This window comes from Carassius gibelio, chromosome A1, assembly GCF_023724105.1.
Source record: "Carassius gibelio isolate Cgi1373 ecotype wild population from Czech Republic chromosome A1, carGib1.2-hapl.c, whole genome shotgun sequence".
Classification (NCBI taxonomy): Eukaryota; Metazoa; Chordata; class Actinopteri; order Cypriniformes; family Cyprinidae; genus Carassius; species Carassius gibelio.
In genome coordinates, this window is record NC_068371.1 from 25,226,074 (window position 1) to 25,239,801 (window position 13,728).

At 39.6% G+C, this 13,728-nt stretch overlaps 1 protein-coding gene across 2 annotated transcripts in view; it reads right to left on the reverse strand.

The window, feature by feature from the left end:
• LOC128016600 (vascular endothelial growth factor C) overlaps window positions 1–13,728 on the reverse strand; it is a 41,147-nt gene that overhangs the window by 8,175 nt on the left and 19,244 nt on the right. For both annotated transcript variants that reach the window (XM_052601247.1, XM_052601239.1), the window contains exon 5: window positions 9,067–9,170. In XM_052601247.1, coding sequence (XP_052457207.1) covers window positions 9,067–9,170 — 104 coding nt within the window. The remainder of the gene's footprint in view (window positions 1–9,066; window positions 9,171–13,728) is intronic.

A 13,728-nucleotide genomic window follows, 5' to 3' on the forward strand; every position in this document is an offset into this window, starting at 1 on the left:
ATTAGATACACCAGTAAAGGTCACAGTCTGGAGGTAAAGTTACTTGCATCTCCTGTGAAGAAGGAGCCTCGGTGAAAGGGCTATCCCGAGGTCGTTGATTGGCTGGAAGTTCAGTCTCTGAAGTGACGTCTTGGGAAGCCCGTGGTTGTTGGGCGTTGGCTGAAAGTGCAGAGTCGTGTTCGCTGGTTGAAGTTGAATGGACGTTACAAAACTTAACTGAGAACACGAAACTCTCAAACGGAAAAGAAAAGAAATAAAGTTTGACGAGACTAGGTTGTGTTCCTTCTCATAGTAGCAGCAGGCAGGCACGCTGGAGCCGCGCTCAAAGAACATTGATGACTAACCGCATGGCTAGATGCTAAAAGCTAAAGCTAGGTAGCAAAGCTACAAGCTAAAAGCTAAGAGCAGGCATGACTGATAGCACGAGCAAGGCTGGAACTAAAAGCCGACATGGCTAATAGCAGCAGCTAGGGACTAAAAGCAGACTAAAAGCAAGGCATGACTGATAGCACAAGCAATGCTAGAACTAAAAGCCGACATGGCTAATAGCAGCAGCTAGACTAGAACTAAAAGCCAGAATTTAATCGTATCCAAAGTATTTAAACTTTCCTGTTGGCCACCCCTCAAATGTTGCCTTGACCAATCAGATATGTTCTTGGGGTGGGTATCATAAATCATTTGTTTATCTTACCAAGCATGTGGTTCTTGCCTCACAGGGTCTAATTTTGGACATGATTCCTATAACATGATTATGATATATTTTACAAATAAATGATTGTCAGGACAATATCAAGCAAGAAAATGCGATTATTTCAATACTAGACATGACTAGGTATCCTATAGTTATCAAAAGACATACACAATAAGTGATTATACATGATAGTCAAATGTGTGGGTTACACGTAAATGAATATGGAGTTAAGCAATGGAATGATTCATTCATAAGTCTTTTTTGAGTTCATTCTGGTCCATATATAATGTATAAAAAGGGTTTCTTTGCCATTCTCTGGCAAAGGACTTTTCTGTGAAGACAAAGGTTTAAAGCCCTTCCCCCTTAGGAATTTCAGTCTGGTTTCACTGGCTGGGGGGGGGAAGTCAATGCAAGTATTTAACTTGATCTCCTGGGTTTACATGTGATGTCCAGCATTGCATTCCAATCACGAACAATAAATTTGACAATCTCTTCTTCGAATTAAAATTGTCAATAATTGTTCTATTGGTGTTAATGTTGAAAGCTGTTGTGTGAACAAGTTGGTTGGTTGGTTATCTTGCTTGGTTCCTGTGGCACTAGAACTGATTTATGACTTCCTGAGGAATTCAGCTCATGTTTCAATGCACACAGCTCTGATAGACTCTTTGATTTGTCTGATTTGACTCATTTCTGCTACATATATCCCCCTTTCGATCGGCGAGGTGTTTAGGTGAAGACATCGTCGATCGCTGGAGAAACAAAGGCAGAAGAAGCAGACAAACACAGCAAACAGCAAGACAACACCTCCATGACAGTTACTGTACTGGTGCAGGCATCAGGTTATTTAGGTACACGTGGTTAAGTTCAATTAGTCAATGTAGTTTAGCACATTGAGGATAGTTTAGATCGTCTTGGAAATTGTTTTTATTTTATTTGTGGTTAACTTTGTTTGGTTCTTCTAGGTTGTCTTACTTTACATGTTTACCATTAGTTTTCTAGTAATTTCATTTTCAATTCAATGAATTGACCTATCATGCATGGAGCTCTCTGGCTTCCATTCAGTTTAGAGTGGCTGGCGGATATTAGGTGTTGCGAGTCAATCCTAATATCAGACCTTCGACCCTCGCAGGGTGTCTAGGCGTTTCACCTACTCAGGAAAGAGGGGAAGGAGAAGGATAGGTAGAAGAAGAACAAAACAAAACAAGGCTGCTGTGGGTTTTCCTAGCATGGGTTACAACTACTATTGAGCTAGGATGTCAGGTGCAGCTAGTGTGTCATGAACCTTAACTTAGTGTCAGGTGTTCTACCTATTGTGAGGATGGCTGCACGTTTCTTCATGGTGGGTATGTGTAACTTTGTTACACTAAAAGTTGGATATTCTACCTGTGGGAAGAATATGTTTGTTGACTGTGTTATCAGTAGATGTGTTTACCTCTGGGTGTAGGTAATGTTGTGTGTTACTGGTGTAGTGCATGTGTGGTCAGATCTGTTCAAGTCTGTGTTGTCTCCCCCTTTTTCTAGCATGTCACTGAAAACTGGCTCTCTGCATCCTTGGCTTGGATGAGGGCGTGTCCATGGTCTAATGAGGGGTCAGTCCAGCAAGGCAGGAGGTTCTTTGGCAGACAGTCGGAGGCAGTTTGGCATGGCTGTGTGAAGCTGAGTTGCAAAACTTGTCTCTTATGTTGCATTTTTCTTGTGATGCCTTCTGGCTGTAGCAGACTTTCTGACCTTCTGTGCTCTGGTGGTTGCTGTTGCACAGACAGGGAATTTGGAACTTGGAGTTGGAGTTCATTTGACAGTTTGTTAGTGACTGAGGTGATGTCCTTTAGTACCTCAGATTTTTCATCAACAGTTGGCCGTGAAAGACTTGTTCATTCTGGGTTGTTGTTGAACAGGTGCTTGTCATCTCTGATGTGGTGCACCAGGTGATCACCGGCCTTCCGTTCTGTCGCTGGTCACAGCGAGCATGACTCAAATTTGTGGTCACCTGCATGTAAATTGTCTTGAAGGAACTCTCTTAGTTGTTCCATGACTTGTTCCGTGTCTTCTAATGGTAAGCGGTTATGTTCTTGTGAGTACTCAGCACTGTGCATGTCTGAGTGGTGCTGAGGTGGGTTTTGTTGTCGCTTACCCACACGAGTTGCTCTTGGATGAGTCAGGTGATTACCTTTGGATATCTGGTTAGGTTTCCAGATGTTATCCTTTTGGTTTCTTGAGAAGCGTGGCTGGTCCCATGGATTTTTCCAGCAGTTGGGCTGAAAGCGGTCGTGGATATGGGCGTCACGTTCTCTGTGCTCTTGATGGAAGACTCTGGTGTTGTGATGCCACTGGGTGTCGTCCAGTGCAAGGCTTGAGTCTTTGTTGACAGAGTTCAAGAGTGTGGATGTTTTGTTACCTTTCTTTGAGGCCAACCTCTGCTTGTTATAGGCCTTCTGTGTTAGGTTACGCAACTGTTGGATGGTCATGGAGTTCGGACAGGCCATGACACCTAGATGGTGACTGACTCCAGGGTGCAGATTTCTTAGGAAGAGGCTTTTGAAGTTCACATCCTCTTCAAGGTCAGGGCTGTTGTGTGCACCAAAGTAGGCTTGTCGGAGTCGGTTGTAATAAGCTTGTGGAGTCTCTTGACGACCTTGTTTGGTTTCCAAGGCAGTTAACAGTCCATGTTCAGACTCTGGGTCTGTAAACTCTTTAATCAGGACCTCACGAAGTCGCTGGTAGTTTGACTTGGTTTGACTGGGCTGTCGATCTAGAAAGTTTCGTACCTCGGAGCTGGACGTGGCTCTAAGGAGGTATAACCAGTCTCTGTCAGTCACATGAGGTCTCACTTCCAGGTGAAATTCGATATCTCGCAGATAAGCTTGGATGTCAGGGCTCTCTGTGGAGTTCGGGTTGAACCTGCTGATGTTTTTAGACAGCTTGTTGAGGTCTTTGATGGTCATCCCGTGTGCAGCTCCAAGGCCTTGGACGGGAGGTTTTCTTTCGTTGGCAGAAAAGGGTTGTGTGGCGAAGGCAGGTGAGGTTTTGGGTTGTGGCCCTTCGCTCCTTTCATCATATGCCAGTTCTTGGACGTGGGACTCTGCTCTGCTCAGCAGTGATGAGGCTAAGAGAGGTTTCTCTTTCCTTGGCTCTCGTTTGTGCTTGTAAGCATTTTGGAGTTCTTTTCTGACCATGTAGAGCTCATCGTTGGTATCATCTAGTTGTTGGGTCAGATTGTCCATTTCAGTGCTGTACCTTTCAAGGTGGTCTTTCAAAGCACTATTTTCAGAATTCTTGTTTCTGATGTCTATCTTGGCTTTCTCTAGTAGCTGTTCGGCATACTGGAGTCTGTTTACCAGGTCTTTCTGAGCAGCCGTTGTATGTTGCTGGTCGAGCTGAGCTGCTGCCAGGGCTGCTTGGAGCTTCATAACTTGTTCTGTTGTATCCTGCTCCCTCTCGCTGGGTGCTTTGAGTTGATTTTGAACTTTCACTTCCAGCTTGTCTATGCGATGTTGAGCATGTGTCAGCTCCTCTTGAAGGTGGGTGATGTGCTTGTCGCTCAGTTTCAGCTGGGTTGTGAAGGCATAGCTTAGTGAGCTCGTGATCTTGACTAGCTCCTCGTGGTTGTTGTTCTGGCTTGAATCTTGTGTCAGGAATCTTCTCAGGATTAGGATTATTATTAAAAATAATAACAGTTCAAATGTCTTTGGAGTGAGGCTGTCTGTTATGCCTCTCAGCCAAAAGTTCACATCTTCCCCATGGGAAATGGGGTCTGCAGTCTGCGGCATGTTGGCACGCTAGGGAGAAGAGAGACTGACACAGATCTGTGTGGAGTAAAAGCCTATGTGTGGTGGGACAACTAAGTGTTGTATCAGTGATTGTGAACCACTAGTGAAATGTGGTGATGACTGTGTTGGTCTCAGGGTGTCTAAGTAGACTAGAGATGCGAAGACTTTGTCACTCTAATGAGGAAGAGGAAAAAAAAGACAGAGGTGAAAAACAAATTCAAATGACAAGCAAAATTTCTGTTTTTCAAATGGGGAAAATTATTTTTTCCAATTAAATGTTATCAAAAACGTAAACACTATTATTATATTTCTTGCTTTGGACAAAAGAATACAATAATAATTCTGATATCTCTTTTCTTAGTCTGACAGGATTGACACCGTACACCTTTCAGTTGGACCGCGCACCAGGGAGGCTGCGAAGGCGACAGTTGTTCAACACGTATCTCTATTAAATTGATCTCAAAGTTGGATGAGATGCTAAAACTTGGATTGCGTTTCCAAATGTAGGGAGGTTAGGAAGAACAAATGAGAGGATGATTACAATCAAATTCATAAGGATGATTCGTCGTCTTTGGCACGATTGTGTATTTACTTCACTTAGAATTGATTGATGGTTCTTACATGTCCTACAAATGTAAAAAGAGAAGAGGAAAGTAAAGGAGAGAGAGGAAGGAGATGGTAAGTCTCAGTAGCGGTTATCTCAACTACAAGGAGAGCGTTGTGTTAGTTGCTACACAACTAATCAAACAAAATAAACTTTAAGTGAAAGAGAGTTGTCTTTCTAATTTATTTGAACTCGTAGTGAGGGATAACAGTGTCTCCTTTTAGGGCTCAGGTTTGTCGTCCCCAGGCTAGGATACACAAAAGAAATGGTAAGAAATAGGAAAATTAAAAAAAATTAATAAATGGGCAAAATATGCAAACATGAAATTAAAAAGAGGAAATCAATACGTAAAACAATAGCGGTTAAGTATATAACCAAAACAGGAAGAGGGGTAAAACGCATTCAAATAAGTAAAGGTCTGAATAGCATATATTCAGATGGGTAATAAATAAATTAGGAAGAATAAGTTTACTTAACTTCCAAAGTTCAAGGCTTATTCATTCCTAAAATAATTAGACCCAAAAGAGAATACTAGAAATAAAAGATCATATGAAATGACCTGAGAGGGAAATTTTAAATGATTCAAAATAAATTTAATGTTTCAATTAAATTTCAATTTGACAATTAATAATTGTGAGTCAGTATTTCCCTTTCTAGTAAAATGAAAATAAGTGGTCTAGTGAGAAAAGAGAGCGATAAAAAGAGAGGGACTAACAAGTGTTAGTTAAGATGTTTAAAATGGTTAAATCACGTCAGCGTTGCCCAAACACACATTATTCTACCACTGGATGGTAATGCTAACGGCTAACCTTTGAGGCTAGTGGCTTTAGTATAGACTTCAATGTAAATGCAATGGTTTCGTTAGCTTAGCGACACCGCGGAGTTTGTGCGCTGCGCGTGCACAGTTCAGAGTTGCTCCGGAAGTACGTTAGGCTTCCTGGTCACGGTCGTCACTATGGCAACCAAAACACATTCTAGTGGATTAGCACATGAATCGTTGCATTGTTGCAAATACAGTTAAGCATGTTACATGAAATGTCGGCTCATTTCAACACTGTACAAATAACAAGACCGCCTTTCAGTTGTTTTGCGATGTGGCACTTAAACTCTCAGTTTGTATAGAGTTAAATTTATCTTAATTCAAATAGCAGCTTCCTGCTGTAGTTAAGGGAACACAGTTATATCAATCTCAGCAATTTGAATCTCCGTGCCAGTTTTTCTGGACACAAACATAAAAGTCTTCCTTCGCTGTTGGTACACAGTTAAAATTTACTTGATCAAGCTTTTAAAACACTCCCATTCAAATTACTCTCGGACACACGCAGTGTTACGCGAGATTGCATTCACTTTGTGAACGGATACAAATGGGCAAACATTGTTCTCTAATGCTTAACGTTAACTTAGGGGAGTCGAATATCAAATTTGATTCGGCAGTGGAACACGCACTGGCAATCAAACTATATGAAATATGAATACGGGGACTTTGATAAATAGATTGAGGAACCCGCTCAAACCTATTCTTTATTCACCGATTTATATCCCTTTTGAAACACTAACAGTTTAGCTCCGTTCAGCAAACAGTGACTGAGATAGCGTTTGAGACACTGGAACACGCAGTGAAATCAAATCAGCTATAAAACAAGGCATTACACAAATGAGGAACACGCTCAATTTCTACCTTATTGTACGTTCTCAGATGTTTACTTTTAAGTTCACTTACTGCTGTTAACAACGGGGAGACGGACTCGAGTTAAAGTCTCGTCTAGCTCCTTTCATTCAAGCGGGAAGGCGCGCGCTGCTTACGTCACGCAAACACACACACATACTCAGGTCTCGCATGCTTCTCATCTTTCATTCCTTTAGCAAAATCAAAGATTAAATAACTTGGTTTATGCTCATAATTTAGATTAAACTGCCCGCAATCATTCTCCACCATTATAAATGTAAGGGAAACAGGTTAATTTAGCTCAAAGGGAATCATTTAAGATTTTAAAGGGAATTTGAACAGAATCACTGTTTCACGGCTGTTCACGGAGACGCGCCTGCGGTTCAGTGAACGAGCCGTTTAACATCAAATCTGCGCTGGATACTAATATCCAAACTATAGTGAAAACACTATCAATTAGCACAGTAACAAGATCGGCAGTCTAAGACATTAACTTGTAAGCACAAAACACAAGATACTTCTCTTTTCAATATGTATAAGGCTTTATTAGATAAATCTAAGACATATAAACTAATCTAACACATAAACGCACGCACACACACATTCACACAAGTTGCAGGAAGGTCGAAAGTTAGGGAAAGATGAGTTTAAGAGAATGGAAATATGGAATCCCAAGTTAACAGCAATACGTTAAATTGCATAAACATGAACAACCATCAATCACGTAATTAGCGCTCGCATTGAGTTCCTCAATGAGGTTAAAATTATATTAGATACACCAGTAAAGGTCACAGTCTGGAGGTAAAGTTACTTGCATCTCCTGTGAAGAAGGAGCCTCGGTGAAAGGGCTATCCCGAGGTCGTTGATTGGCTGGAAGTTCATTCTCTGAAGTGACGTCTTGGGAAGCCCGTGGTTGTTGGGCGTTGGCTGAAAGTGCAGAGTCGTGTTCGCTGGTTGAAGTTGAATGGACGTTACAAAACTTAACTGAGAACACGAAACTCTCAAACGGAAAAGAAAAGAAATAAAGTTTGACGAGACTAGGTTGTGTTCCTTCTCATAGTAGCAGCAGGCAGGCACGCTGGAGCCGCGCTCAAAGAACATTGATGACTAACCGCATGGCTAGATGCTAAAAGCTAAAGCTAGGTAGCAAAGCTACAAGCTAAAAGCTAAGAGCAGGCATGACTGATAGCACGAGCAAGGCTGGAACTAAAAGCCGACATGGCTAATAGCAGCAGCTAGGGACTAAAAGCAGACTAAAAGCAAGGCATGACTGATAGCACAAGCAATGCTAGAACTAAAAGCCGACATGGCTAATAGCAGCAGCTAGACTAGAACTAAAAGCCAGAATTTAATCGTATCCAAAGTATTTAAACTTTCCTGTTGGCCACCCCTCAAATGTTGCCTTGACCAATCAGATATGTTCTTGGGGTGGGTATCATAAATCATTTGTTTATCTTACCAAGCATGTGGTTCTTGCCTCACAGGGTCTAATTTTGGACATGATTCCTATAACATGATTATGATATATTTTACAAATAAATGATTGTCAGGACAATATCAAGCAAGAAAATGCGATTATTTCAATACTAGACATGACTAGGTATCCTATAGTTATCAAAAGACATACACAATAAGTGATTATACATGATAGTCAAATGTGTGGGTTACACGTAAATGAATATGGAGTTAAGCAATGGAATGATTCATTCATAAGTCTTTTTTGAGTTCATTCTGGTCCATATATAATGTATAAAAAGGGTTTCTTTGCCATTCTCTGGCAAAGGACTTTTCTGTGAAGACAAAGGTTTAAAGCCCTTCCCCCTTAGGAATTTCAGTCTGGTTTCACTGGCTGGGGGGGGAAGTCAATGCAAGTATTTAACTTGATCTCCTGGGTTTACATGTGATGTCCAGCATTGCATTCCAATCACGAACAATAAATTTGACAATCTCTTCTTCGAATTAAAATTGTCAATAATTGTTCTATTGGTGTTAATGTTGAAAGCTGTTGTGTGAACAAGTTGGTTGGTTGGTTATCTTGCTTGGTTCCTGTGGCACTAGAACTGATTTATGACTTCCTGAGGAATTCAGCTCATGTTTCAATGCACACAGCTCTGATAGACTCTTTGATTTGTCTGATTTGACTCATTTCTGCTACAACTTTTTGAATGGAATTAGTGAAATAATTCAACTTTTTAATGATATTGTAATTGTATGACCAGCACCTGTGTATGTATATACTGTATGTGTGTGTATATATATTCTCTTTCATACAGTCATGCTCAGACACACATGCAAAACACAGCATTGTAAGGCAGTAAACATGTGCATTAGCACTTACCATAATTTGACTCTGAAAAGAGGGTGTCGGGTAGTGGCACACATCTGCACAAGCGATTACTCCAGCTGTGATTCTTTGGGCATGTTTTATTTGCCACATGACATCTGTGGAGGAAATAGGTGATTAGCAAGGAGACAGACAGTAGCATCGGTTTAAAAGAAAAAAAAATATTCCAAAATAAAAGGCAAAATAACAATTTCAATTTAACAAGCACTGACTCGCACAAACAAAAATGTTGACATAACTATTATAACCCAGAAACTTTGATCACTGGCTGTGTCTTAACCTCACTGCAAACTGGCCTGTTTGTGTTCTTTGACTCAATAATAAAAAGCCCTACCTTCAAAGAGGACCCATGGAAGATGACTTGACTGGCTACAGATATATTTCATTCTGATCATTGACTTCATTTCTTAAGTAAACACACCTCAAAGGAACTGTCCTGAAGAAGCACAATATTTTATACTGTGTTCTTGGTCTGGCAATCTATCAAAAAGATGGAAGAATCAGAGTTGTTTCAGACAGAAGGAAGGAGGGAGTGATGCTATCAGAGATCCTTGCTGTCCTGCTAACCATAAGCACATGGTGTAGTTGGCATGGAGGTCTTACTGAATGAAGTAGAAGCACACTACAATGCTTTAAATCATGAACAGTATGGGGCTGATTCTTACAAATAGCTTATTCAGATGCCACAAATACTGCAATATATTTAAAGAATTAAATACATTGCATGTTTTAATCTTGTGCAATACACTAAGAATTAGAATTTGTGAATTAGATTTCTTGAACTATTAACCACAAAAGATAGATGGGGTATGTGATTTTCATTTGACATTGCTTAATTCAAAATTATGATTGCCGTAAAAAAAAAAAAAAAAATTCCATTGCATTTATTTTCCAACTCCATCACTGTCTACTAGGAGAATCCAAACTGAAGTCACAGACGAGCTCAAACTTATCTTCTTGTCTGCTCCATTATCCATCTATCTTTTCATGGCCTCAGATTTTGAGTCCAAGCTGCAGGTACCGGGCAGTGAAATCACAAGCTTCACCCAAGATAAACTTTACTCTGCGTTCTCTTTAGTGAAGTGATATGAAAATCCAAAATTGAAAAGTGAATGTTATGCTAAGAGTGAGTCGACACTGGTGTGAAGCGTTGCTTTGCTTTTCTATTAAGTGTGGACTGCAAATCGTCTGGGATTTGATATTGCCTGCAGGCAAGGAAAATGATACGGTGCAACCCATCGAAGAGAGGCCTGTTCTATTAAACTGTGTGAGGAGGTCATTTCTAAAACTTATTTGAATTTCTAGCCGTCTTTTCAATTTGCATTGAGTGTAATCAGTGCAAATGCATAGAATTTTAAACATCTGCAATGCATTTACATACATCCACAGCTTTAAGGCATCTTTAAACTTCAACAATATGCGGCCTAAGGAGATTTAGTTTTAATTTCAACTTCATCTGCAGATTATTTGGGAGTCAAGCCATAAAACATAGATTATAGCACGCAATATTTTTCTAAATTATTATTAGCACATCAACAATTCTCAAAAACTGATGTACTGTAGCAGGAATACTCTGTAGTTAAACTGCCACAATCCATACAGTCCAATGGAACTGAAAGGCCAAGAGCAATGCTTTTCCTGACCCCAAAACAGACATCCACTAAAAATGTCATGTAGAGGCTAACTATGAAGAGAAGCTAGTGAGAATTCTGGGAAAAATACAAAAAGAATGATGTATTTAAAATGACTTTCTCTCATATTTAAACAAACAGCCTGTGCACATTTTCAGTATAGGAAACAGAATTTAATACTTGGTTTTGCTCATTTACTAAGAACATGATTAATCTAAACAGTTTTTAATTTTTTTCTTTAGACATCTTTGACAAGTCATTACTAACGTCAATTAAATTATTAATTTACAGAGTTCAAATAGAATGCAAAAGTTAATATTCAACACTTCAACATTACTGAAACTGGACATATTTTAGGAATAGGTAAAAAAAGTTTTTAACTTTGTTATTACCAAATAATTTTCAATTATTTCTGCCATCCCTACACAGTAACCAAAATGATCCAAAAATGATTATGCAATGACCAAAAAAGCTTTAGGAAGTTACTAAAGATTATGCCAGCTCCAGTTTGGATCCAGCCTCTCACAAAGATTTAGATGACACCAACACCTGTGAAGAGATGACGCCAACCTCTGCAGAGACTCAGTATAACAACTTCTACATTTCCCTTAAATTGTAATCATTATGATCACATCATGTAACCACTGATGTTAACTAACTGCATGATTTGTATAATCTTAGAATTGTTCCTTTCTGTCATATGGACATTACTTTGACACAGTATACTGTGAAATACTGTAATATAAAAACAGTCATGTGTGATTTGCATACAAGAAAACTGAAGACTGTACATTTTAACTGTGGGTTAACTTTCAACTTAGCCAATCACAATGTCAAATTTAGACCTACAGACTCGTTCTCTCTCCAAACCCAAGTCCTCAGACAGCAAACTGTTCTTTTTCTTTTCAAGGAAAAAAAATGTGGAAGTGAATGTTCAGGTTAATTGGGGCCATTCAGACCCACGCTATTTATTTCTTTGTCACCTCCCTTTCTCCCTCCCTTTCTCTTTACCACCCTCAACTCTCTCCTTCTCTCTGTTTTTGTGAGTTTAAGTGGCTTGGGCATAATGTCAGGTCCCCAGGCAGATTTGGCTTCAGAGTTATCCAGCGAAAAACCAGGTTCAGATGTGGGTTTCCCCTCTAGATCAGAGAGACACGAGACTTCAAGGTCTCCACTCAACCTTTGGACTGTAAGATATGTGTGTCTGTGTACAAGTGTGTGTGTCTTTTTGTGTTCAGTCTTACACCCTGCTAAAAACTGACTCGGATGTAACAGCTCCAGTTACAGGTCCGCTATCATTAACCTCCCTTGGCTAAAAGGTGAGAGGTCAGGACCAGTTAGCATGACCCAAGGCTGGATCAGGTCCAACCAAGCACCATTCTCATGCATAGATCAACCCTCCTTGTCTGGCTGTCCATGAAATCACTGCTTTTCCACCTAGACAGCATGGGTGATATATTACCCATGTAGGACTGTTCATTATTAAGGGTTTGTTCATACTGCACACAAATCTGACTTCAGTTTTACATCTGCTTTTGTATTTGGTTCTAAATATCCAATATTCCATTACAAACAAACAAATACTAATTTAAACTAATTTTTAAAAAAGTACTAATATATTATGCATGTTAACTATGACTGAAAACTCCAAATTAGGCTCTTGTGAAATCTTACACGATGCATGAGACAACAATGGACAATATATGTAAAAAAAAAAAAAAAAAATGCTTATTCTTCCATTTATCCATATTGTGAAAGTTTCATAACATATGAGCATACTGAGACAATACTGTGTAGTTTGCGTGTCACAGATGAGTTAAATGTAGTTAAAAAAAAAAAAATAATAACTCTGATTAAACAATTAGATGCATAAAAAAGAGGTTAAAATCTGGTTTGTAAAAATCAAAGCTTCTTTGCAGTTCAGAATGCAAACAGCTAAATTGTGTGAAATACTCTTAAAAGTCTGAATATTGATGTCTGTCCGAAGGCATATAATGGAAACTTGAGCAACCACCAAATAAGCTTGTTTATAGCAACAAAAGCAACAGTAGTGTAACTGACGCAAGTGTCGAGTGTGTTGAGATCACATCCTACTAAACACAGTATGTGTTATATATTTGATGACAGAACAACAAGTTTTCTGACACAATGCACTGTAAATTCCATTACATGTCAGACCGCTTTGTATTCTAAACTTCAAACATTCCATGCAAGTTAATCAAACAGATGTTGGCATAATTAATGTTGCGGGTGTTTACTTAGAAAAAAGAGAAACAGGTTGTTGAATTTCAGAACCGTGAAATAAAGCAAATTGCCGACTAGGCCTGAAACGGTTCAGTGGTAAACTACACATGCTCAAGATTCTCAATGTGTTTTCAATTACCATATTCTCAGTGGCATAAGACAACACATTCCTGAGAACAGAGGGGGGAGTTAAAAGGACTTATGATATGGTCCATGCGAGGTGGAAGAACACCTACTGGATGACTAACACGTGCACTTGCACCTTGCGTGACGCAAAACATAAGACCCCATTTAGTCTAGCAAGGTGTCAGGAAGATAATGTATAAGCTAGACACTGCCATACACGTCCATAGGCCACAAAGACACAAATCCACAGCTCCACCTCTACAGGAATTCAACAAGCCCATATGTTGTTTGTTACATGGAGCTGATTCGTTCTTTGCTGGGGGCTGTCTGAAGAGGTCTGCAGCTCAACTGATTTACATTTACAAGTATGAAGAGGATATAAATATCAATTTTCCATATGTTAATGTAAACTACACTACAAGGGATAGTCAGCCTGCACTTTGAATCACATTAAAATGCCAAAATAAAGGTCGGCTTTTCAAACAACTACATATTTCACATCAACCTCTTCACTCTGTATTTCTCAATGCCGAAAAAACACTACTTATCATACCTACAATAATGGACTGCGAAACATTCCAGGAATACAAACTGTGCAAGAGATTAAAATCAGTTGCTGTAACCAGGAGTTCTTCAGAGAGACAGAATAAAGCCA